At 35.6% G+C, this 26,451-nt stretch overlaps 4 protein-coding genes across 4 annotated transcripts; 1 reads left to right on the top strand and 3 right to left on the bottom strand.

The window, feature by feature from the left end:
- Positions 1-98: 98 nt before the first annotated feature.
- LOC122029267 (60S ribosomal protein L37a-1) lies at positions 99-1,639 on the top strand. The gene is made up of 5 exons (XM_042588205.1): positions 99-221; positions 839-878; positions 974-1,062; positions 1,249-1,331; positions 1,405-1,639. The coding sequence occupies exons 1-5, from the start codon at positions 219-221 to the stop codon at positions 1,466-1,468; spliced, it is 279 nt and encodes a 92-aa protein (XP_042444139.1). The 5' UTR covers positions 99-218; the 3' UTR covers positions 1,469-1,639.
- Positions 1,640-2,170: 531 nt separating this feature from the next.
- LOC122002089 lies at positions 2,171-4,993 on the bottom strand. The gene has a single exon (XM_042557149.1). The coding sequence runs from the start codon at positions 4,991-4,993 to the stop codon at positions 2,171-2,173; it is 2,823 nt and encodes a 940-aa protein (XP_042413083.1).
- A 403-nt stretch (positions 4,994-5,396) lies between these two features.
- On the bottom strand, positions 5,397-11,547 carry LOC122029255 (probable ubiquitin-conjugating enzyme E2 24). The gene is made up of 10 exons (XM_042588196.1): positions 11,280-11,547; positions 9,944-10,551; positions 8,202-9,680; positions 7,909-8,046; positions 7,655-7,792; positions 7,341-7,571; positions 7,212-7,275; positions 6,415-6,554; positions 5,873-6,184; positions 5,397-5,803 (listed from the first exon to the last, which is right to left on the bottom strand). The coding sequence occupies exons 3-10, from the start codon at positions 9,666-9,668 to the stop codon at positions 5,555-5,557; spliced, it is 2,739 nt and encodes a 912-aa protein (XP_042444130.1). The 5' UTR covers positions 9,669-9,680; positions 9,944-10,551; positions 11,280-11,547; the 3' UTR covers positions 5,397-5,554.
- An 11,346-nt stretch (positions 11,548-22,893) lies between these two features.
- LOC122002080 (zinc finger MYM-type protein 1-like) lies at positions 22,894-24,796 on the bottom strand. Its single transcript, XM_042557137.1, has 5 exons — positions 24,365-24,796; positions 23,886-24,225; positions 23,381-23,772; positions 23,086-23,302; positions 22,894-22,967 (listed from the first exon to the last, which is right to left on the bottom strand). The coding sequence occupies exons 1-5, from the start codon at positions 24,794-24,796 to the stop codon at positions 22,894-22,896; spliced, it is 1,455 nt and encodes a 484-aa protein (XP_042413071.1).
- Positions 24,797-26,451: the final 1,655 nt, after the last annotated feature.

Raw genomic sequence — 26,451 nt, 5'->3', positions numbered from 1 at the left:
CGCACTGCATGGTTCACTTTCACGGCTAGGTTTACTACCTGCCAACGGTCAGGCCGTTTTAAAGGCTTATCAAATTCAGAATCCAACGGACACGATTGATCCGAGCATCGGTCCAATAAGATTAATTAGGGTTTGGACATTCAAAGGACTCGTCGGCGCTCTTCCTCGCAAGAAGTTTTTGTGCGGAGCGGCGATCGCCTGTTTAATCTCCCCTACCGATGGTAAGCATTTTGGTCTCCGATATCTTCCTCGATCTTTTCTCATTATTCAAGTATCTTCCTATTTGTTGCTTCACCTCTTTCACCCGTCTTTGAGACGACTGTAAACTGCGATTTTGTCAAAATTTGATTTTGGAGAACGCGAAAGCTGTTGGAAAACTTTTGCCTCAGATTTGCGGTCTATTGTGCCAACAGTAGTGCGAATTGAGATCTGCATGGCCGTAGCTATTCTTTAGATAACAATCTAGTCATTTCGTTGGTATTGATGTAGAATCCCTTCTTGGAGGATTTCTTAGATTTATGGAATGTAAAGCCTCAAAAACAGATAAACGAATCCTTAGGAAAGTTTATTTAATCTGTATTTTTTGTTCTCTGTTTACTCAAGTATTGCTATTATAGATCCATAGTTATCTGACAAATTTATCTGCAACTGGAAGAGATATGTCTGAGTAACTGCAGATATTTCTATATAAGACAGTTATGATTCTTGAGGAGGGTAGATGATGTGTGTAAGACTCTTGTCTAACTCCACATTAACATATCATTTGTATGATCAGAATTGGTTTAGTTTTCTTCTTCTAGTCTTCACCAGGTGACATTTTTGTTTAACTTGGATGTAGACTAAGCGCACGAAGAAGGCTGGCATTGTCGGAAAATACGGTATGCCACACCTCTAGCTACATTTACAATTCCTTTGATATATGTATCTCAGCCAAAGAGGTTTTTCATCGTGTGATTCTCATTTTCTGTTTCAGGTACCAGATATGGTGCTAGTTTGCGCAAGCAAATTAAGAAAATGGAAGTTTCACAGCATGCTAAGTATTTCTGTGAGTTCTGTGGAAAGGTATAATTGACCTTGTTCTACGAAAGTATGTCATATCTTTATATGCGAAGCTATCATTTTAAGTCCTGCAACCAAGTTTAGGGTTATCTTATCAACTGTTCTATCACAACCTCTAAAGCTCGATTGTATGTTTCTGTACTTCATGTTCTGTTTGATTATCTCTGCTCTGCACATTTCTTCTCTTAGTTTGCTGTGAAAAGAAAAGCAGTTGGAATTTGGGGATGCAAAGACTGTGGAAAGGTTAAGGCTGGTGGTGCTTATACCTTGAAGTAAGTATTCATAAGTATTCTGGAGTAGCTTGCTATTTTTTCAATGCTTATTTCGGTCTTCTGTAACTTGCAGCACTGCGAGTGCTGTCACTGTGAGGAGCACAATTCGTCGTTTGAGGGAGCAAACTGAATCGTAGTGCAACATATTGTCTTTAAGAATTTCGGTCTGAAAGATGTCTGAAACTAAGTAGACAAAGCAAGTTGGAACAAGTTTGTTTTCTAAGTCAATATTTGAAGATTGGATTGGACAAGCACGCTTAATTTATTGTTGTCGAGTTACTTGAATTGGCATCTGGTTTGTTTGATTATTTTTGAGCTCATAATCTAGTAGTTTCTAGTCACCAATATCAATTCTTTTTTGCTATCTATTTCTAATCAAATCGTGAGCAATATAAAGAGTGGCAGATAAATTCAATTATAATTAATATTATAAAATGACCGTGAGCAACGATAGTGCCATTAGTTTGATAAACAAAATAAAATTAATGAAACATGACGAGCACAAAAGTACCTGATACATTTTAGATTTGGAATGTGCAGTGATATCATAACTTTGAGTCACAATCAAACACACTTAGTTGGAAAACACTCAAAACACATTTAGTTCGATGGTGGAACAACAAGCTAATATGTGAAATATCATGAGCAATAACTATAGCTTTCACGTGTACAGAAAATCAAGCTGATTAATAAAAATAAAAGAAGTTTCATTACCTGATGCTGATTCAAATCGCCCCAGTGTGTAACACCAAACTCATTTTTCCTTTTCTTTCTTTCAGATGAGTAGAATTCATGCAATGGCAGATGCCTTGTGTATAGTGTCGTCAGCTGTCTGTATACTAAGAGACCACTACAGGAACTAACTCGTACGTTCTTGGCTCTATATTTTTAGAAGGAGAGATGAAACAACCCCCATATCTCTGTTGAAGGAATACTAGCAATGCTAGAAGGATTCCTCCGCAGGGAACAATGATATCCCATGCCATTGAATAAAAACCTTCATATGGGCTTGCATATATGTAGGATGAGTTCAAAGGAGGAACATAATAGCGACTCCTATACGCATCGTAAGCATGAGGCAGTCCTCGGACAACAGTGTTTCCAACATAGAAGGAAGGGGCAAGAGCCTTTTCTTTGGAGCCGGAGAATACGTTGAAAATAACTTGAGGAAGCAAAAAGCCATCAAGTATCAAGCTAGCATAGGATATTAAACTACCCCAAAGAGAATCTTGGAGCTGGTTAGCATAAAGAGGTCTTCTCCTGACACGAGATTGGCTATAGATGGTGTGGACCAACCAGGCAATTAATCCTCCAACCAAATACAAAGGCAAGCACGTTTTGATAGTATTCTTCTCTGCTAGCCATAGGCCACTTGTTCCCTCATTGCTTGATCTTGCTGTCCATGAAAGTTGGAGAAACCGAAACTGCAATAAGAAAGCAATCATCGTTACTACCCTTACTATCACCTCATTTACCTCAAGCCATCCACCACTCCATAAGAAAACATTCTGATTGGAACTTGGTCTAAACAAAGCCTGAAAGTTCAGCACCAAAGGAATCATATACCCCAAAGTGAGAATGACAAGCATAATAATCGATATAGATGGAAGCACTTCTGGTTTCTTCTTCACATGAAACAGCTGCAGCCCAACAAAAATACATGATGATGTGAGAGAAACCATAACCATGATAAGTTCTACATCCATCCTCCATATCGACTGAGTGGCCTGCTCTATGTAGATAGTTGAAGAAGTAATGTCAAGTGGTTCAATGAAGAGTGGGTCCTTATTGTCTCGTGTGCTCCTAATTGTGCCATGGATCTTATCCCCTTCTCTGCGATTCAAAGGAGCAAGTTGGATGTTAATAATAATTTCACAGTCCATTGTTTCATGTCTTTTCATTTGCTGCTTAGCAGCTAAGGGAGCAACAACACGACAACCAACCAAGCAAAGCAATCCAGTGTGAGCATTGTATATTCCTTCTGCTGAGATTTTTTCTGCTTTATTCATACTGAAAGATGAATTTGATAACATTAACTGTATCTCATAGCTTATGTTTTGGAGACTATAACTTTCAACATTAACTGAGACAGGTAACGATTCTTCGTTTTGCACAAACATGTTACCATAGATTGTCTGTCCTATTGAAACTGGGTTAAAGTAGCACCAGGTTGAGTTTCCCTGAGAATTTCTAGCAGATGCATCAAATCTAAAATCACGAAAAGATTTTCCATCAGGATACTTCTTTTTACGAGCACTTTTGGAGCTGTCACTTACACAAGACTTCCTTGCAAGTTCCAATCTAGTGTAATTGTAATTCAAACCAGGGAGAGAACCCATATAATTGTCAATGCTCCAGAATGAAACTGGGTCAAAATATCCTGAAATTTTCTCATTGTTGTTGCTCCATATCTGCCCGACAGAAATACTGCGATTCTCAATTGACCATACAGCAGGGAACCACAAGCAAATCCTAATTGTGCAAGCATCAACAGTAGAGTCCTCCAACAAATGTCCAGAGTTCTGTATACGGCAAGCAACAAGGCAAAGCTGGTGTTTTACAGGATCCCAAAACCCCTCACTAACTAGCACCTTCCCTGGGATCAAGCTAGTACCCAAAGAGAAGCCATCGTAATTTGAGAAACCAACATAGGCATGTACCAATCCATCATCAGAGCATTGCGTTTGATGGAAAGACATGGTGTGTGGAGTAAATCTTGAACCCGGAGCAAAAGGACCGCACGAGCTTGTGGAACAATTCTTTTCATAATCCAACTCAAACCGCACCCTCGACAGGCTCCTCAGATAGTAGCATAAAGAGTGAGATTGAAGCCCTAGAGACTCATCGTTCACTCGATTGCAAGAATTCTTTGCGTGAGAGATCTGTGTGTACTCATATTTCTCAGGAGCATATGCCAAAACCGAAACTTGATCGAAATGATTCAAACTACCAGAAGCATCTAGACTCTGCAAACTGCCCTTGATCAAGCTCGAAGTAATGTTCACAACTTTGGGATAATCGAGCTTCAAGAGAGCAGAAACTTGAAGATTGTTACCTTCTAACGACCTTCCGCGACCATTCCCTACCATACAAAGCTTACCGGAGGCCTCGGACCAAACGCCGGTGAGATCGAGGCTTACCATCCCGCGCTGGAAGAAGGTCCGCGGGAGCCGAGGTCGGACCTGGTGGAAGTGGACATCAGAGCTTCCGAGAACATGCCTTCCACGGACGGGGACTGAGCTGCCTCCCGAGCGGAGAATGAGAGTGGCAGCGATCTGGACGACGCCGAGGGTCTGGGTGGGAAGGAGGGACCGGAGGCGGAAGAAGAAGTACGCAGGGAGCACAGAGGAATTCCCACCGAGGAGGGCGTCTGCGCCGAAAACTACGCCCGAGGAGAGCTGGAAGTGCGCGGAGGCGGAGGGATCCAAAGCGTCGTCGGAGACGGCGGATTCCGAGACAACGGATGAGCAATGTTCGGAATAGAGAACATCCGAAGAGGTAGTGAAGGAGCAGAGGAGGAGAAGGAGGACGATCACGGAAAGGGGAGAAGCCCTGGAGAGAGGGGAGAAGCAAGTCGTCGCCATCGATGAAACTGGAAGCGCGAACAGAGGGTGAAAATATCGAGGGCGAGCCGGCAGGACGGGGATACCGACGTTGAACATTTATAAACCGTTATATTGCACATAACAAACTGTTTTCTACCCATTCTTGGGTTCTACGAAATATCGCAATTATTACATGTTTCTCTTGAGATGTTTGGTTTTTTTTTTTTTTTTATAAATTCAGATATCTAACATCCCACTAATTCATCCTTGAAAATTATTCATCGATCATCGAAATAAATCAAAAAGTACATACATGAAGCACTCATGTCGGTATGTCGAGTCCAGAGGTGACTTGGAATGATTAGACTGTCACCATGTAGGAGACGATGAGCTCGGATCAAGTCAGGAGGTGCGCTGATTCTACCCTGCTAACAGAGTAGTAGTGCCCAGTTACACAGGCTGAACATGCTGCTGAGCTACGAACTCATCGACAGATTGAAACAAATCCAAATGCAGACTAAACAAAGCAATCACCAACGGAAGTCCAGCACATTTAGCCAACACCACAATATATTACAAGATTGTACGAGTCGCAGCGGCAACATAACACTACAAGTCATCTGAGACACATCACTGAAACTTACAAGAACACCAAGCTATTCGAAATCCACTCTTGGGTCAGTCATTCCCTTGGTTGAGGAAGGGAGTGCAATCGGTCCCCATTTCACCGAAGGCGGATATGAGTTCTGGGAGAAGTTTAGCAAGCATGATCTTAAACCCAGTGGAGCAACTTCCGCGGCCTTCATCGGACACCGTTTCCCGATCGAAAGCATGTCCAACCTCCGCGCCTTCTAGATATGCCTTGCAAGCAATAAGGATTTGATGTGATCTTTTAGCAAAGTGCTCTTCTACAAATGCTTTGAAATGCTGCAATACAAATCGAAACAACTCAACGATTTGGTCATGAAAAATGGAAGATAGTAGGCTTGTATGTACCTTAGGTGGCCTGCGCAGCGTGTATAGCATCGACTTGCACGACTGCAGGAATGCGTTCTCGTTGTATGTGATTGAGTTTTTCTCGGCCCCGACTTTTCCAATCTCTTCATCGTATCCGGCCTCGTTGAAATATGGTTTCTCATTCAGGACGAGGGCCTGAAGGGATAGCAGAACTTGAAGAATGGTGGAGTTTTCAGGATTCCACACTTCGGAACCTGTACCCGTCCATGTATTCAGAAGGCTCAGACAAACCTTTCCTGATTCATACAGGTTGGGGTTTAACCTCAAGCCACAGGACTTATAGTGAACAGCCTGCATAACAGATTAACGATCACACGCCTGTAAAAATTCTGAATGTGTTTTCTCGACGGCGAACATCTAAATCCATATCCGTATGTAGAAACATAAAAGATCATAAAAGCCTAAACAGCAATTCATGCTTCAGATAGGGTTTTTCCATACATGTTTAGAAAAAACAAAAATAGAAAGGAAACATTAATTCAGCAGCTATTCAGCTCAAAAAAGAAGGCTAGCAAACTCACAGGGGGGTCATGAGGATAATCTGGAGGAAAGAAAATATCAAAGAAGAATAGTCCATCGTGATATGGAGTTCCAGGGGCTCCAACAATGACTGCTCTCAAAAGATCCATTCTTTCCTCATAAACCCTAACGAAGATGGTATCTGCACAAGGATGCATAATGTCAAATATTAGTGGAAATATAATTAAAGATCAGAAACAGAATAAGCATTTCATAACCAAAGATAGTCTAGCCTTGTTAGTCTCGACTATGGGAGCTGATTACATGGATCTTATCCCTATGTTAAACTTTATAATAAAGTTTATCAGTAGAAATATACTCTCGAATCATCTTTAATCGTCATACAAATTGTTCTTGATCTTCTACAATCGCTCACACCTTTAACTTTCATTGATTGAACTTATCTAACTATAGAATTTGTTAGTCAATCTTTCAACATGTTTATACCAGCTTAATCCAGTTTCTCTCACCTTATCATGCAATGGATTATGGAGTTACACCTAAATAACTTCAGATAGTAGTATTTAATTTTAATCTCTCCTTGTAAACTCCATGTATCCATGTTAGCATTAGATTCTTTACTATCTTAACATTTTTTGTATGTGTTATATAAGGAAAAAATATTTTCATAGCAGTCCTATCTGCATTCCTCAAGGGCTTACTTATGAAACTTGATTAAACCACCAATTAATACCATCATATCAAGACAAATCCTAGCATACGATGGGCCAAATTCAAGAAATAAAATATATATATCATGCACCATGAATGACACAGAAGTTTAAAGTGAAAAATAAACCTGGCAAATCCTTTTTGAGGATATTCCATTCTTGCTGTACTTTCTTGCACCAGCCTCTTTTAGCCTGATTAAAATTACAGTCTTGTCATGCATAATTAATAGTCTGAAGACTTCAAACAATTTGTTTACCTGGGACAGCATTGAACCATTGCCAATTCCATTGATAAAATGATGATCAGAGAAATCATTGACCATATCAAATTTGTTGAAGTCCATTGGTCTAACTTCTCCAGGAAAAATACTTAGTTCGTCATTCTGTTCGGATGGTCCTGCTTCTTGAGCCAGAACTTCCATTTGACTCTTTTTTAGGTCAAATTGAAGTTCTTTATTCGAAAGTTGGCATTGATAGTCTTCTCCGCTCTGCATTGGGACTCCATTAGTTATTTTAAGTCATTATCCAGTCAATATTACAATTCATATTTGCTAAAGTAGCAAAACTCAACTGAGACACCCTGAGAATCTGAACCCGAAAAGCCAAAGAAATTTCTGGCAGCATGTGTTAGAAACCCAACTGCCGCCCCAGGAAACAAACACTTGACAGATTTCAATGACTTTGTTGCACAATCTTCATTCTCAAAAATCTAGAAAACAAATATTCACAATTAGATCAAAATTCTGTGCAAGTAAAATTTTATAAATATTCTTTACTCCTAGCAAACAAATGGTAGTACGCAAATTCAGAAAGCATATCATATACCATTTCGGTCTTGTTTGATAGTAGTTTCTGCTGATCAGCAGTACCCTTGCTGATAGTTGAAGAAGAAGATTCCTCATTAGACGACAGCATTGCAGGACTTGAAATCTTATCCAGTCCAAAAATTTCATATGGTGGAACCTGAATCACAAAAAAGTTTTAAATTGCTAACATTAGCTGACCAAAATACTGACAAGTTGGAGAAAACAATGAATCCCAATAGGAGGTAGTAATGAATCTACACTTTTCAATCGAGTCAAATTGAGCTTGCAAGATATAATAGTGTGAATACATACCTTGGAGACATAACCACTAGCCCATCTCACTTCAACACATCCATCTTTGTAACCAATAACAGTTCCTATGCATGATAAGCAACTTTGAAAAAAATCTCTATGGCTATCATCGGTGTGCTGTCCAAGAGTTTCTTCACATGCTAAAGAATTGTTTCCTGGGTAATTGCTTTGCCTAGCTACCAGGTCTTTGCACTGTATATCTCTAAGATTTTCACTCACCATCTCAACATGAGAAATATATCTAACCACAATGTCACCAATGCAATATGAGAAATCTGGATGTTCAATCAGTTCATAAGAACTCACCATCTCTTCGGTGGATCCACAAATGCAATCAACTGTTTGTTTAACCTCAGGTACTATCCATTCTACCTTAACTGTACGCTCATATGAGTCCACACTTTTTACAATGCCAAACCTTTGGATCCTTGGAGCACAAACATCTTCTGGTGTCAACTTCTCCATCACAAACTGTTCTGGCCAAAAATCATGATCACATATATTGTTTACAGGTGACAACATTTGTGGATCTATACCAACAGATTTTTCTCCATTTTGCCACAGGATGTCAACTTTCCTTTTTGTTTTTGTGATCAAGTAAATCTCTTGACTTCTCATTTCGATTTTCTTCTGCATTTCCATGGAATATATTGGTGCTATTTGCAGAGGTTGTTTAGCTTCTGCACTCTCTTGAAGATTTTGGGTATAATCAAATGGAAGTTTACACCAATCCCCAATTTGCCAATTAGCATGCAAAAAATATGATAAGAGAGTGAGATCATTCGGAGATTGGAAACGAGCAGGAGTTGATGAAAGAAAGTTCTGTCCAATAATGACAGAACAAATCCAATTAACACACATTAGTCCTACTTCCACTTGGAAGACAGTGCCTTCCTCTTGGTTCTCCTTAAAACCACACAACCACAATGGCAATTTTGAATCATGTGGAATTTTGACCTTTACACGTTGTCCTGGATAGTACTGAAATGGTGAATCTTCAAGTCTTGGAGAGAGAGGAACCAAATCAACAGAATCTCTGACTAAAATTTCATTCTTTTCCCCGCCATCAAAGAGAACAGTAACCATATCAAATACTTTCTCAACCCTTCCAATCCATGGACCATGGGCTACATAATCACCAATATCAAATGATCTGAACCTGTTAAGTCTTTTGCTGTTTATTTCCTTGATCAATCCACCAGAAATTGTCTCCAATTCTACAACCATATCAACATCCACAACCCGACCCAACTGCCCTGAGGGATCTGTTATATAACAGACAACATCACCATGAACAAAGCCTCTTTCAAACGTAAGGAAATCATCAATTTTATCGATACTCTCATCGAGGCTCGACAGGATAATCTGAGCGTGTCCCCCATATGTTGATTCACTTTCATCTAAGTCTTCACTGTCACTGATTTCGGAATAGATTTCACTATCTGAGTCTATGACAAGTACATCCATAGTTTCAAGTACCTATAAGAAACAAGCCACTACATTTCAACATCAAATACTGAGATAAGTTCATCATCTCAGTCTCATTGATTATCAAGAGATAGGACTCAATGAAAATAATAAAATTAAGTTGCTAAAGTTAACATTAGTTTCATGATAGAATGGGAGACGATACCAAACCATTGATCTCTCACTAAATTAGAAGTAAAATATTGACAATCTTTAAAGGAAAAAAACACATTGGGAGTACAGAGAGGAAAATAAGAGATAGAGGAGTTGCTTACCTTTTACTTTGTTCTCCTTCACAAACCAAGGTTGATAACCAAGTACCCAAAAATTGTGAATATGTTTTGATCTTCAATGAATGATATCAACTAAAAGAGTTTCTTAAGCCAGAAAGCTAATGGCTGCAAAAGAGGTAGATAAATTGATGCAGGAGCTTCACTGCAACCAATTCTATTGCCAAAGGGGATTTGCCCAGTAACTTAAGAAAGTTGTAGAATCAGCAGCTAGAGGAGATATTTCCAAGCGAATGAAGTGACACAACCACTTGAAAAAGAAAATTTGCCCGAGAGAGCTAAAAACTGTCAATCAGATGCCAAAGGAGAATTGCCCAACTGCAGAAAACTATTTCTTGCCAAGGGAGAATTGCCGGAAAGGACTTTCTGCCAAAGGAGATTTGCCCTACAGGAGAGTAACCATACATATACCTATTCTGAAAAGTCCTTCAAATCCTAATTTGCTTATAGTGAATGCTTCAACTAGAAAAGGTGCCAAGTAAATGCCAAAGGAGATGTCCCCAGATATATTTCGGTGCTACGTTCTGCCAATGGAGACTTGCTCATCAGAAAGAAGCACTTTCGCTGTAGCCCTTCATGCATGGACCAGCCCCCTGCAAATGGGAAGAATAAAGAGTAACACAATAAATCTTTTTACTTCAAAGAAAACAACACTAGCCACTCAATGAGCAAAATCAAATAGTACAAATTGGGATGAGTTTTAACTCAATTGTTAAATTTTAAGAATATCAAAAGGATTTAGTAACTTGCTTCGAAGAAAGAAAGCAAGTAAATAGTAACACATTAATAAAGATTTCACTAAACTACTCAGCAAACCATACACTTTTGGACTAAAAAAGGAATTGATCTACTTTCAGATGATAAATTAACCCATTTTTGTGAATGACAAGTCTCCAACTTGTTGATAGAGCTTAACATCACGCCAGGACCAACAAAGATGCAAGTAATAACGTACCATAAGAACCAAACTGCTCAGCAGACGGAGTTTTAATTGTCCAAGCTCATACAAATCAGGAAACCATTGTGTGGGACTGTTATATTCAATCTGATTCTTCCCATAACACAACAAGTCAAAAAGTTGTCTATAAGAAAACATGCGCGCGCTTTGCTCCTAAAAACCATACTAGATTATGCACCAAAAAGTATATTCGCCCAGAACTAATCCACAATGATGAACCATAAACCCTAAAAAGACAGTTTTGTTGGAGAATACGTAATCTGTAGAACCAAAACCAGATGCAAAACCCCCAAAAGAGTGGAGGAGAGAAAAACCACGAACTGATAATACCCAAATAAAATTACAAAATAAGGGCATGCATACCGGATCACTTCAAACTCCATTTCGAAGGGCGTAGAGGAAGAGGAGAAGCCAAGAAGCGAACTTTTTTGGTTCCTTTCAGTCAATCGATCCGATTCCTCCTCAACCAAAACCGAACGAGCCATTCCGGATGTGACCGATCATGTCGACTCCAAAAAGATCCCTCCTTTGGCCGCTTCTCCTCCTCCTCCTCTGACGCAGAGGAACTTCTGGTGGGTTCGCTTCGTGCACTGGTCGGACTGTGGAGAGATCGCGCTATTTGAAAAGACTCGACATCCATTAATTTATACGTAAAAGCAAATGAGACGGAGGATGTTGCGATTTGGCTGGGCGGTAACGTTGATGCGTCGGGTAATATGCGTGAGGATATTCTCGTTGCTTTTTCTTCGCTCCAACTGTCTTTGCAGGTCAACGTCCCTCAAATTATCCATTGCGGTGGATATTCATGTATTTATACGTTTTTACGTCCCAGTTCGCACTTAAGGTGACCTTTGGTTTAAGTGTTTATAAATGAGGGAATAAATTCATTCTCAAATCTTGTATTTAGTTGATGAGAATGGAATCAAGATTTTAGAATAAAATTTAAAAATTTGGGTATGGATGAAACTCACCCCTCCCTTGGGTTTTGATGGAATAGAAATGTAAATTAAGTTTTGGTTAAATGATGGCAATGACTATGGGTATGAGTTTGATAGTAGGATGGAATAGAAATAGGAATGAAAATGAAACTCATCAAGTTATATGGGTTTGGTTGATTCCCATAAATCTGGTAATCATTCCCAAAATGTGATTCCCAAACCCACAATCCAAACACTATCTTTTAGGGTGTATTTGGTTCAAGTCATCATGTATAACCTTGGTTATGTGATTACCAGGTAATCACATAACCAAGGTTATAGGGAATAAAACATAACCAAATGTTGTTTGGTTCAACTTAGGTAATGCAACAAAAACTTGTTTGTTTGAAGGTTTTAATGAATACCTTAGTTTAATATTTTACCGTATTACCCTCAGTTACAAAACCAACTATACATATTATTATTATTATTATTATTTTTTATTATTATTATTTATTTATTTATTTATTTATTTTTAATATTTTTTTACTTTTCTTTTTCTTGTATATTTTTTTTACTTTTTTATGTGTTTTTTTATTTTTTAATGTTTTTATATTTTTATATTATTTATATTTATATTTTTTTATTTGTTTACATTTTTTAAATTTTAATTTTAATTTATTTATTTTATTTTTATTTTTAAATTTTTTAAAAAAATTTAAATTTTTATAAATTTTTTTTATTTTTTAAAATTTTTTAACATTTTTTTAATTTTTATTTTTTTTAAAATTTTTATTTTTTTAAATTATTTTTTTTAAAAAAAATTAAATTTTTAAATTTTTTAAAACATTTTTTTATTTTTTTTACATTTTTTTATATTTTTTTACATTTTTTTCTCTTTTTTTCATGTTTTTTCTTATTAGATGGTATTTTTGGTAAAAAAAAATCGTTAACCCCGGAATCAACAAAAACCTTAGTTTTCTGAGGTTTTCCGATTCCGTGCTGCATGACCCTTTTGCTGACGTGTCGGGCATGGAACATTACTTGAGAATCATCAAATACTTAAACCAAACAAGGTTTTTGTTGATAACCTTGGATGGATAACCAAGGTTATCAAGAATAACCCCGAACCAAACGCACCCTTACTATTATTCTATTCCCTCATTCCCAAACCCATCAACCAAACACCCCATATTTGTTCAATTTTTCTTTTATTTCACATTTTCTCTCCTTGTTCTCTCTCATCATACTTTCTCTCTCCTCATTCTATCATCACATTTTCTCTCTCAATAGGACTGTCAAACGGGCCAACCCATGGCGGGGCGGGTCGGCCCGTGGCGGGCCCATTATTTGGCGGGGCGGGGCGGGGCGGGCCGTCAACTTGGCGGGTTGGGAAATTTCCAACCCAACCCAATCCAAGGCGGGTCGCGGGTTTGGCGGGCCAACCCGCGGGCCTATAAAATTTTTTAAAAAAATTAAAAAAAAAAGAGTTCATATCTTCAATGTTTTACTTCGGAAATATTTTATCAATCAAATGTATTCATAAACAAGTATTTTAAATATAAATGGACATAAACAAGTACTTATGTTGGGTCAAAAGTACTATTTTTATTTTAAAATTATAACAAAGAAAGATAATAAACTGCTATAAAATTGTGCAACGAAGAGGATTAGAGGAATAGTAATTATGACTCCTGGCTGTGCGTCGAGCAGTTTAGATCAGTGGTACCCTGGCTATGCGTGTGTAATGAATCAAATAAGAATGCCATCTACTTTTAAGAAGGTCATCTAGTTTGGGTACACACACCAAGCTCTTCATTGTGCATAATGTATGTTTCAGATTTATCCTATAAATGAATCAAATAAGAAGGTCATCTACTTATAAGATTAATCGACTTTGTGTGTATATATATTTTTGTAACTTTTGTCTATCACACTCAACTTCACAAGTATGAGATTTTCCTAATTAGTATTCCTCTCAATGAAGAAGATAATGAAATGCATAATTTAACCCCTGGTACTCTCGCAGTTGCAGCATTGACTACTGATATAAACTGTTTATATGTTCAACCCGCGGGCCGACCCAAGCCCATCGCGGGCCGACCCGCGCGGGTCACGGGCCTAGGCGGGTTGGCCCACGGCGGACTTGGGTTGATAAAATTCCAACCCAACCCGCTTAATTGGTTTGGCGGGGCGGGCCAACCCGACGGGCCTAACCCAAATTGACGGCTCTATCTCTCAACATACTTTCTCTCTCCTCATTCTCTCTCATCACACATTCTCTACCATTAATTTTCTCTCTGTATTCTCTCTCATCACACACACTCTCATTATTTTCTCTATCTTCATTCTCTTCTCATTTTTTCATCATACTTTCTCTTTCTTCAATCTCTCTTATCATACTCTCTATCCATATTTTATCTCATCACACTTTCTCTCTCCTTATTCTCTCTCATCACACTCTCTCCTCATTCTCTCTACACATTCTCTACCATTTTCTCTCTGTATTCTCTCTCATCACTCACACACTCTCTCAGTATTTTCTCTCTCTTCATTCTCTCATTTTTCATCATACTTTCTCTCTCATCATAATTTCTCTTTGATCATACTTTCTTTCCTCAATCTCTCTTACCATATTCTCTCTCCATATTTTCTCTCATCCTACTTTCTCTCTCTTTATTCTCTTCCATCACACTCTTTTTCCTCATTTTCTCTCATCATACTTTCCCTCTCTTCATTTTTTCCTATCACACTTTCTCTCTCATCACATTTTCTCATCTCAATCTCTCATCACACTTTCTCTCTCTTTATTTTTTCCCATCACTCTTTCTCTCTCAACACACTTTCTCTCTCATCATATTTTTTCTTTCTCAATCCCTCCTATCACGCTCTCTCTTCTCATTTTCTCTCATCACACTTTCCCTCTCTTCATTCTCTCTCATCATATGTTTCTCTCACATTCAACTTTATCTTCCATTTAATTTTTTATCTTATTTTCATCTAAGGGTAAAAAAAGAAATTTAAGTTCATTCCGATTGAAAATATTCAACTAACAAAACATTATTTTTAGGAATGATACCCAAGCTCATACCTATTTCTATTTCACAATACTATGATATTCATTCCTATTCTGATTCCTAGGAAAGAATCAAACGTCACCTAAATCTTCTTAGAAATTTATCATAAAATTAACAACGGTGACTCGTTCATCCCAAATATTTTTTTTATGTTGGCACCGTAATAGAATGAGAGTAAATAACGATAAGATTATCGAGCAATCTATTCAGATGGAAGAGACTTTAGTTTTTAAAAAAAATATTCCCTTGAGGATTTTATTTCTATTTTCATGTGATAATCTATCACTTGAATATCAAGCTAATTATACTGACTAATCTCGAGGAAAGATTTTTTTTTTTAATTCTATTTCTATTTTCATGTGATAATCTATCACTTGAATATCAAGTTAATTATGTACTGACTAATCTCGAGGATAGATTTTTTTTTTTAATTCACCAATTGAATTTGATCATTAAAATATTTATGTCATTTCAAATTCAAATTCAAATTCAAATTCAAATATTGACTCCTTTATTATTCTTATGAATGTTTTATCAGTGCATTAGACTCGTAGGAACTACTATTTGCACCTTTTGTTAAGGGCAATTATTGACATTCATTATAGGCATTTTTGTCGTTGACACCGACCATCGCCATGGAAAGTGAGCTAAATGTGTAAAACTGAGCTATTTAAAATAGGAGCTCTTGATTCTCTCACGTGGAGGCTGGTTCAATTTCTTGATTTATCTTCTTATAAATTATTATTAGTTCGACTGTATAGGATATTCGGGATCAGCTAGCGTATCATTTCTTATAAAATATTTATTCTTTCACAGTAAATAGTGCCTCATAGTAGCTGTAAATTGTAATCAGTTCAAAATAATTAAAAGTTAAAATACTCCTAAATTATGTAAATCATCAAAGGGTACCCTTTTAAAACGAAAATAAGTAGAAGTTAGTAGATAGCTATTATAATATATAAAAATTATTGAATAATTGCTATAGTATTGTTTCTTACTTCTAATGTTATTGTAAGGGTTAGTCCTAGCTCTTATAATGTGTAAAAATTAGTAAGTAGTTGTTACAATTATTTTTTAAAAAAACAATTAATTTAAAATAATTTTGAATGTTAAAATATGGAAAATCAACTATTCACTTTAATTAATATTAAAGCACATAAATTATTATTATATCAAAATTCTTGTTATTATTTAAACATCATCAAAATTATTTTAAATTAATCAAAATCATTTTAAAATAATTATAGTTAAATCTTAAACCCTAAACTCTAAAATCATTTGAAAATAATTATAGTAGCTACTAGATAGTTTATACATATTGTAATATTTATTAGTAATTATTATTGATCCGGTAATAATGAGGAGTTCCACCAAAGGTAGGTTAAATTAAGAAAGACTTGTTTACGGGGAAGACAAAGTCAAGTGGAGTATCTAGGTTGGCCCAACGGACCCGATGCGATCGAGCCGACCGAGTATGGTTGAGCGGACTGGGTACGACTGAGCGAATGGTACCAGTTCTTGAAGACAAGTAAGTCGGTCTCCCCCGTCCGAGGAAATGACCCTTTGATAATGGAGAAAGTTAAGCAGCAGCGGATTCCATCGATCGGGCTACACGTCTGGTCAAAACGTATTAACCGAAAATAGTCATGAAGCAAGGAAAGAAGCGAGCTGGTAGGACTTGAGGATACCGTCGAGCGGCAGCCGCCCAGCTGAGCGAACTGCAGTCAGCTGTGCATGACCCCCATCAAGTATTTTTTTTCATATCCTTTTCGGAGTTTGTACTGTTGACAGCATGACATGTCCAGTAGACAATCATACTTCAAAAGCTTCCAAGCTATCACGTCAGAGGATTGCATGACTGTTTAAAAATAATGGTAGAGATATTTTTTTACCTGTTTCTTCCTAGGACACCTCACCTAAGAGGACGTGTCTATGCCTTGAGATACGTGTACGAGTATCATGTTAGCACTATAAAAGAGGATTCCCTGCTACAGGGAAAGGTATATGTAATTTTGTCTTCTACATCTACTTACTACAATTTCTTAATTTTTAAGATCATCAGACGCTGATTTAAACATCAACGGATCAATATTAAAAATCTCTTCCTAATTCGACACTGAAATTTTTATCTCACAGAACTTCGTGGAGTCTTAATGAGACGTCCATTTGTTTTTTTATTTTAATTTTTTTAAAAGGAGCGCCCTCTATGCCTCTAATCGGTCGTCATCATCTTTTCCTACAAGCTATTAAAAAGAAAGGCACTTGGAGTTGAGAAATGAAGTGGAGAGCGCATGAAGTGACCAGGTTCATATTGGCATACACTGAGTGGGACTTTCATGTTTGATATGTTCTTCATTTAACCATTCATTAAAAACTAAAGAGGGGCTCCAACCAGATTTATTTAATTTATTTATTTTTGATAAAGAAACCATAGTTAATGCCAATACAATATGTGTTCATAGTTGTATGAATTATATTTATGAACTGCAAAGGGCATTGGAGTGCTTGCTGACACTGTGATTAAAGTGAGCAAAGGATGGTCACTATGAATTAAACAGTTAGTGGGTTTGTCATCCAACTCAACAAGAATTTTATGGCATGTTAGGTATATACCATTTTTATGGTGTTAGAATAGATCAAAGTATTAGTCTCAAGTCAAATTATTGATACATAATTAGATAGATACAAGCCATTTGAGTTCGATCCAAGACCGAAGAAGATTAAATTGATTCTTTTCTTGACAGTTGTTGCATGGTTGGTCCAAAGTGAACAATTGACGTTAATCTTGGACTAAAAATCTATCATTGAAAATCAAAAATAACAATACTGTGCATATTGTAAGATTTTTTTTTTTTTTTTTATGATTCGAACTTATGACTACTCTAAGATTAACTTTATCATTGATTGAAGAAAGCTGAACAGAGAATATTCTAGCTAGTGGACCATGAAATTGCACCTGGCACATAAGGAAGGATATTCTCCAATGACAACTCGCACATCCATCTTGCATTCTCAAAAGTGGACTGTGCGAGACTGTCACTAACGCAAAAGGCAAAAATAAAAAAGGCACCGCGTTTGTTGACCTAAACGCAACACGCACGCACAGTGGAGTGCCATGTTTTGTGCGTGTGGTAGTAGTGGTTGTGATGCTCATCCATTCTTAATTATTCTTCTTTTTTTTTTTGTTCTTTGATTAATATTGATTACCAATTAATCAGTAGCTAATAGAAGAATGGGTTTGCATCAACTTTACAATGTGGAAGATGGTGGTGTCTACTGTCTAGAGATGGATCTACACTAGGACTGTCTTGGGCCGTAACCCAGTCCTGTTTAAGATCCATCTCCCATAAGACAAAATAAGAATAGTAACTAAAAGTGCATGTCTCTCTTATATCTTATCTATTTTCACTAATAATTAGTAATCATTTATAATTTATTTTTTTTAACTAAAGACTAGTGGTTGTGATACTCATCCATTCTTAGTTACTCTTTTTTTTTTATTATTCTTTGACTAAATTAATTACCAATTAATTAATAGCTAATAGAAGAATGGCTTTGCATAACTTTACAATGAGGAAGGTGGTGGTGTCTCCAGAAGGATCTAAAGCACAACTGTCTTGGACTGTAGCCCAGTCCTGTTTAAGATCTGTCTCCTATGAGATAAAGCACCATAAGACAAAACAAGAGTAGTAACTGAAAGTAAGTCGTAGCGTAAACAGTGGGTATATAATATTTTTAGTATAATATATTGGAATTGAAACAAAGCGGAATACATAGATTAAAATTAGATTTGTCTTTTAAATCATAAATTTCTTCGTACATATAATTTTAAAATAAAATAATATAAAATATACCTTGAGTTTTCGATAGGCATGAACAATATCACAAATAAATAAGAGTCTCCCGTGTGACTCCTCTAGTTGTATCGATACGCATTAAATCATAAACTTGATACGATCCGTTAGATGCTAGGCTCTTGAATCGACAAAAGAAATTTTAGAAGACTATAGATTTCTTTTGTTGGAAGAAAGAGAGAAGTTTACATGCAACCTTTTCATGGTGGTTATTTTATAGCCTCTAAGGAAGATGAAGAGTTAAGGTCTCCATTAATTCTTCATTTATAACCTCTATAAATTATGAAGATAAAGAGTTATGACTTTCATAAATTTTTCATTTATGGCATTCATTAAATAGGAATATGAAGAGTTATAACCTCCATAAATTCTTCATTTATGACCTTCATTAATTAGGAAGATCAAGAGTTATAACTTTTCAAATTTCTAAGGATTATCATGATTGTGTCTATCCAAATTCTCTATCCCCTCTTCTTTGAATCAAATAAAATCATATTTAATCTTAACTCGTATTAGCTTCCAATATTTCAGAATTAATTAATTAATAATCTAATTAATTCTTATTCTGAAATAATCAATTGATTAATTTTAGTATCCACTAAAATCATCAATTAATAGATAATATTCATGTCTACGTGCTATGTGTGCGACTCTCTAGGTTTTATACACGAAGACTGTATAAAACCTAAGGTAACCGTCTAACAGCAATTTTTAGCTACTTAACGTGATTAAATTAATATTAATAATAAACTATAAATCACCATGAACCGATTAATATGTAATTCATTTTCTTCATCTAAGCCTACATCCTACTTAATTTGGTACATTATGTATTATTACCAAATTAATTATTTTACTTGATTTATAAAATATAATAGACTCTTCTTAAATGATCAAATATTTCTCCCATGGTTATGGATTTTGAGTCACTAATGTCTCTATCAAGCGGATAAGATGTTAACTCCTAATCCAAGAAAGCGATGAATCCTCTATTGACTGAATACTATTCTCTGTACGCTTTATCATACACTCACCTACCGTATTAATCACAATCTGATTAAAGAATGCTTTCAACGACGTCAAAATATATAACTCCACCCATAGAATAAATGGATATCTCAAGTCAAAAGATCAGTTACACTCATTCATAAGAAGAATGATAAATGATGCTTAATACGTGGTCACCTCTTAAGCAGGTCGTGCCCAGTGTACCTCTAAGCTCAAGGTATCCCCAAGTACAACTTAGATATTCATCCTCGATCTATTTCAACCTAATCATACTCAGCGTTATCTAGATATTCATGTCCCCGCTAGATATCTATCTGATTAAAGACTATTTTTAGATTAATATACTCATTAATTTGTGAGACTTTATCATTAATCATATATGTATATAAAAATAAATAATGAACGATAAATACTTGTCTTTATAAAATAATTATCCATAAAATATATAAAGAGTGTCTTAGTACATAAGTGCATGTACTAACATAATAGTCTAGAGTCAAATCTCGCAAGAACTCATGACTTATAATCCATCCCATCATGCGCCTATTGTTTACGTACCTAAATTTATCTCCCTCTATATCTATAGGAATAACTCTAAAGGGGCTGCTGAGATGGCAGATCCATTTTAAAAATAGTAGGTAAAAGGAAGCTTGCTCTGGTCTAGATGGAGGTAAGTGAGTTGATCTTCAACGGCAACCGGTGGGACCTCCTACCTGATCGATGCTCATGAGGGTAGCTTCTAGGTAGATAAAACCCATCTCTGGATCGGAGAAAGGCAAAACAAGGAATCACTCGGTAGTTTCGAAGAAAGATGTCATTTTGTTATCGGATCCAGAAGTAAAATCCATCTTTGGTCAGCTTCTCTTGCATATGGGAGGAAAATGAGATGGTAAACGGATTGAAAAGAGAAGAAAATCTTGGATTTTTTGCTTTTGAATCTGAAAATCTACACGTTGGTTTGGATGACCCATTTAGAACGAAAAGTAAAGGAACGGAGTTATAGGAGAGATACACGAGCATCAAATCTAGCATCTTTAATGCAAAGTCTTTGAGGAAACTTATGGAACTAAAAAATTGAATAAAAAAACTCGAATTATTACGGATGATTTGAGATTTTTAATTTAAGAGCCTAACTAAAATTTAAAATTATTTTTTTATTTTTAAATTAACCAAATAATTTTATTTTTAAATTAATCATGTGTGGGTGAGACTAATAATTAATAATGAGATTTAAAAGTTGTAGAGAGATTGATTTTTTATTGAGAGAGTAGTAGATTTTTATGTCTTTAAAGTGATGTTTTTTAATATGTGGATTATAAGTATTGTTGCCTTAGAGATAAGATTGAGTTGATTGTTATGGGGTAAAATTTACTATAATAGATAGGGGTTGATTTTCAGTAAAATAGAACGAATAATTCTTCCAACGGTCAATTATAATTTTTCAATTTATCTTCTCACAAATGGTCCCATGACGACGAATTCCACTTTATGCTATAATGAATTATGCATATTTTTTTTTTTAAATTAGACATCAATATTTTTCAAATATTCCCTTTTAATCCTGATTATTCCTTTTTTTTATTCTTTGTCCGCATTTTAAAACAGCCAATGGCCACAATAAAATCAAGCGCTCGTTTTTTACTAGATCATTTTGGAAAAGTCATCCTAGTAGATAGGAAAATTATTTTTTTATTGAAATACTTTTGACAAAATACAACCAAGCAAATATATATATATTTATTAAATTGATTAATCTATTTCTATTTCTATACCGAGCAAGCTTTTTCATTTTAGTAATGAATATGTAAAAATGATATTTCACAATAGAATGGAGAAAACTTTTCGTTGTCAATTACTCGACACTCAATATTGAATTAAATTTGACTTATAGGTGCAAATTATATTATAAATAAATTTTATATTTTAAAATCTAGTTTTTATAATATATATCATTTTTTATTTTTTTTAATAATATATAATTTATTATATTAAATTTAAATTCAAGTCCCCTAACTTTAATTCATTAATTCATGGATACGTCACACGTCACACGTCACACGTCACACGTGTAGTAACTCAGCCGTGGCTGAAGATTATGGAAGCAAATTAAGATAGATAGATATTGAGGCTGGGAATTGGGAGAAAGGATGGATGTGATAGCAGGGCCTCTGTGTTGCATCCCTCCTTAATTAAATATATTCAATGAACTTTGATTGGCGAAAAAAACATTTGCAAATAGATATGTTGTATCTGTTGGTTAGAAAATCATATTGTCCCGTCGCGATCCGACGTGAAAAGGTAATAAATCACGGTGTCAAATGACTTCCTAAGTGAAAGGAATTTATCCTCTAAAGGAATTAGGAATTCAAATCTTACTCATGTGTGATAATTTTACCATCTAAGTACTGATTCAACTAGGTCCATGAGGACTATATATATATAGAGAGAGAGTACAAAAGACCTAAAATATTCACGTCAATTTATCTATAATATCTCTAAATTTTAGAATAAATTATTCACTTTATTAAATTTAGACAGACATTTTTCATTACAGACTACATCAACTACTAAAAATTTCTATTATCTTTATTTATTTTTCTACTATTTTCTTCATATTCTTTCATTTTTTTATTATATTCCTCTCTCTTGTATAATATTTACTCTTTCATTAGCCAATCCATTTCTTTTATTTTTTTTGTTATCTCTCCTAAATTAAATAATATTTTAATATTTAGAAAATGAATTTATTTTATAAATTTAGAGAAGTACTATTTATTAAATTTAAATTTAGGGAATGGACAGTAGCGGATCCAGACAAAAATTTAGAAGGGTGCTCAAAGAAGAGACTTAAAAAAATTTCTCGCTATCAAAAAAAAATATTAAAAGAGTACTAAATTGATAATGATAATGATACAGACATAAAAATATGGGCATACCAATAAAGGAATTATTTTTTAATACTTGAACCACCAGCATCAGATCTAGACATACAAACAAGAGGAGGCAACTGGATCCTACGAGTGTTCATCTGTTGAAAATATTGTAAAATTTGTTCATTTTCAATTGTAGCAAAAATATCCTTCTCGATGTATACTATCAAACTGTCATTCATCCACTCATCTCACATCCTATTACGCAAATCAATCTTGATAATTTTCATCGCAGAAAAAACTCTTTCAACAGAAGCAGTTGTAACTGGTAAAACTAATGCTAACTTGATCAAACGATATACCAATGGAAAAAATTATATTCTTGCCCGTTTCAACCATCTTTTTAGCAAGACTTCCTAAATCTTCAATCATAGAAAATTCACCTCGTACATTTTGAATGTAAGTCTCAAGTTGGTCCTCAAGTATTACACGATCAGTCAATGAAAAGTCCTCTAGATAAAGTTCAGCAAGGTGAAGTAGTTTACCAATATCAAATTGAGAAAAAGAGTCCTTTGGATCTAAGCAAGCAATGCAAGTAAGTACCTCCGTACTTGATTCTGAAAACCGATTACTCATCTCTTGAACCATCATATCAAGAACCTAATATTGTAACAATAAAAAAATGAATAAAAAGATTATTAGAAAATTAAAATTCAATAAAATATTTAAAAATAATACCTGACAAAAAATTTCAACACGATAGTGATGAAAATTAGTAATCATTTGTCCATTACGTCTGCTGCAACCACGAGTTCTCATGTTTTCTTCCATATTCGGTACTGGGATCATATGGTTACTACAAAATTTGTTGACGACGTCCAAAAAATTCTCCCATCCTTCGTCTCTCAATTTTTGTAATCGAACTTTCATTGTCTTGATCAAACTGACAGCCAGTACAATGTTTTGATCCTTTTGTTGTAAGGCAAGTGACAATTTATTTGTGATTTCCAATAAAGATTTCATCAAATGCATCACAAACACAAATTCATAACTCTCCATCTTATCAATCAAACTGGTGGCGATACCACTATTATTATCATTAGTACCATCATCATGCACATTTTCAAGCACTTGTAAAACAGAAGTCCACGTAGACATCAAACGGATAATAGTCATGTAATGTGAACCCCAACGAGTATCCCCTGGTCGTTTTAAACTGATTTCCTGATTTTTTTTCCTTTGCCACTAACAATATCTCCTTTCTCCAAACATTCTACAAGTCTATCATGTTCAAGTTGTCTAAACTTATCTTTTCTTTTGCATGAAGCACCAGTAATATTCACAATCATAGTAACATATTGGAAGAAATCACTCACAATTTGATTGCTTTTAGCAACTGCAACAACAACTAGTTGAAGTTGGTGAGCAAAACAATGGACATACCTTGCAGATGAATTTTCCTTCAATATAAGAGCCTTCAATCCATTATACTCACCTCGCATATTTGAAGCTCCATCATATCCTTGACCTCTCAATCTTGATAATGACAACTTATGTTTTGCAAACAATTCATCAATATCATTCTTCAAAGAAATAGCAGAAGTATCAGACACATGTACAATAGCAAGAAATCTTTCAATAACACATCCATGTTTGTTCACGTATCTTAAAACAACTCCCATTTGTTCTTAATTTGACTGAAATATCTCGACACTCATCAACCATAAGAGAAAATATATTGTCTTTTATATCATTAAGAATGACATTTGTGACTTCAGCAGCACAAGCCCGTGTTAAATCCTTTTGAACTGTTGGAGACTTCATTTGATTGTTTCCAGGGGCATTTTCATTCATGGTCTTGGCAACCTCATCATTTCTTTGGGTATACCACTCAATCAATTCAAGAAAGTTACCTTTATTTGAGGAATTCAATGACTCATCATGTCCACGGAAAGACAAACCTTGTTTCAAAAGAAAGCGTGTAACATCTAAAGTTGCCGTTAATCGAGTGTGATATGCAACCTCCATTCCATGCCCTTGTGCTTGTAGCAAATGTGACACACTTTGTCGTTGATTTTGAAAAGCCTCAAATTGTGTTCTTGCATCATTATGAGCACTAGCTACACCACCAACATGCGTATTAAATACTTCCATTGCTTTTCTCCAACTAGTTATCCCTGAATTAGTAAATGCCTCATCTCCAACTCGACATCCTCTATGAGAATTTTTAAAGAGATAACACCAAAAACAAAAAGTTACATCTTTTGATATGTTGTACTCTAACCATGAAAATTTTTTAAACCAAGCAACTTGGAAACTTCTATGCTCTTTACCGAATTGTCTTTGGGGATAACTATGAATAAATGGTTGACAAGGTCCTCTAATCAAATATTCTCTTCGAATCTGATCTCTAATAGAAACATCAAATTCATTTATTGGTTTACGTAGCCCTAGGTTACTAACAACATCATCCGGGTTGAATTCAACACGAGAATATTTTTTCTTACTATTTTTTTCCATAGAATTCTTAGAAGACTCAATACTTTGTTTTAAAAATTTCTTCATAACCTATGTCAATTTCTCAAAATTATTAATTTATGCAATCAACATAATAAATTAATGTACTACCAAGTATAAATTATGAAATTAGAAATTAGATGAAATAAGGAACAAGGTTTACCTAAAATTGAAGAGATTTTGCTTGTTGTGGAGAATCACCGGCGGAGCACAGTGGTAGCGGCGTCGATAGTGGCAGGTTGGCAGCGGCGTCGACAAAATAGGTGAACCGTGAACAGTAGTGGCGTCACTGGCGTGAGGCGTCGATGAAGTGAAGAGGCGACAAAGATGAGGGCAACAGTTTGAGGAGACCAGGGAGAAATAATGAAATCTCTTAGTGCGATTAAGGTTTTTGGTTTAAAGAAGAAGGATTAACTTAGGGAAAAAAAGGTTCGGTGGCTGAAAAGAAAAAGAAAGTTGCGGCAGCAAGGAAAAAGAATCGAAACGGAGAAAGGAGAGAAAAGGTGTTTTTAATAACATTTTGTGAAAAAGTCCAATCATTTTTAAAAAATTAAAATTATGTCCTTTATTTTTTAATCATAATTAATTTTTTATTTTTTTCCTCCAAAAGCAATGGGTGCTTCCGCACCCCCTCGCGCCCCCTGCCTCCGCCAGTGTGTGAATGGATAAGACATGATATAATTTTTTTTACGTAGATATAAAATTTAAGGCAAATTTTATATTTAGGAACGTTGATATGAATGCTCTGGAAAAAAAACTATACTTCCTTCCCTATATTCTCTTGTTTTATCTTGTAATATAATCCTTTTGTTACAACTCATGCTTTACCACAACCCATGCTACTTTCATCAAAAGTCGTCCTTCCATTGACCGCCCACGCTATCATAATCATCATTTTATTAAGGTGGCATTTACTACTAAAGTGGTTGAGTGAGACTAACTAGGTATCTAATGTGATAAAAGGTGATTCACTCACCCCTAGCATTCCTGTCAACTCACCCCTAGGTCAACACATAGGAGGTAAATCACGGGTGACTACTAGTGATTAGTGTAATGACTAAGATATGGGAGAAGACATGCTCGGACGTGCCGAGTTTCCACCCCATAACCTAATGTGGTAACATCATATGTCTTAACCACTGTACCATCCCAAGAGGACGAGACTAGCTAACTAGGTATCTAGTTAGTAAGGAGGAAGGAGTGTGACATAGAAGTTTTTGGATGAGGATGTTCGCGAAGATTGTAAGGCCATGTGATGATATGTTCTCAGACGAGGATGTTTCAAAAGAGCG

The sequence above is a fragment of the Zingiber officinale genome, chromosome 1A (assembly GCF_018446385.1).
Source record: "Zingiber officinale cultivar Zhangliang chromosome 1A, Zo_v1.1, whole genome shotgun sequence".
In the NCBI taxonomy this organism is placed as follows: Eukaryota; Viridiplantae; Streptophyta; class Magnoliopsida; order Zingiberales; family Zingiberaceae; genus Zingiber; species Zingiber officinale.
The sequence above is the reverse complement of the archived record's forward strand: the minus strand, read 5'-3'. Positions and strand labels throughout refer to the sequence as shown.

Bases quoted from the DNA above. Each gene is read 5' to 3' on its own strand.
- LOC122029267 (XM_042588205.1), top strand. The intron at 1,063-1,248 runs GTATAATTGACC...TTCTTCTCTTAG, and splicing joins TCTGTGAGTTCTGTGGAAAG to TTTGCTGTGAAAAGAAAAGC. The intron at 1,332-1,404 runs GTAAGTATTCAT...TGTAACTTGCAG, and splicing joins GGTGGTGCTTATACCTTGAA to CACTGCGAGTGCTGTCACTG.
- LOC122002089 (XM_042557149.1), bottom strand. From the start codon at position 4,993: ATGTTCAACGTCGGTATCCCCGTCCTGCCGGCTCGCCCTCGATATTTT.
- LOC122029255 (XM_042588196.1), bottom strand. From the start codon at position 9,668: ATGGATGTACTTGTCATAGACTCAGATAGTGAAATCTATTCCGAAATC. The intron at 7,793-7,908 runs GTATATGATATG...TTTGTTTTCTAG, and splicing joins TATCAAACAAGACCGAAATG to ATTTTTGAGAATGAAGATTG. The intron at 6,555-7,211 runs GTTTATTTTTCA...ATCCTTGTGCAG, and splicing joins CCTCAAAAAGGATTTGCCAG to ATACCATCTTCGTTAGGGTT.
- LOC122002080 (XM_042557137.1), bottom strand. From the start codon at position 24,796: ATGGAAGTATTTAATACGCATGTTGGTGGTGTAGCTAGTGCTCATAAT. The intron at 23,303-23,380 runs GTATTATTTTTA...TTACAATATTAG, and splicing joins GTGTTGAAATTTTTTGTCAG to GTTCTTGATATGATGGTTCA. The intron at 22,968-23,085 runs GTGAATTTTCTA...TAGTTTTACCAG, and splicing joins TTACATTCAAAATGTACGAG to TTACAACTGCTTCTGTTGAA.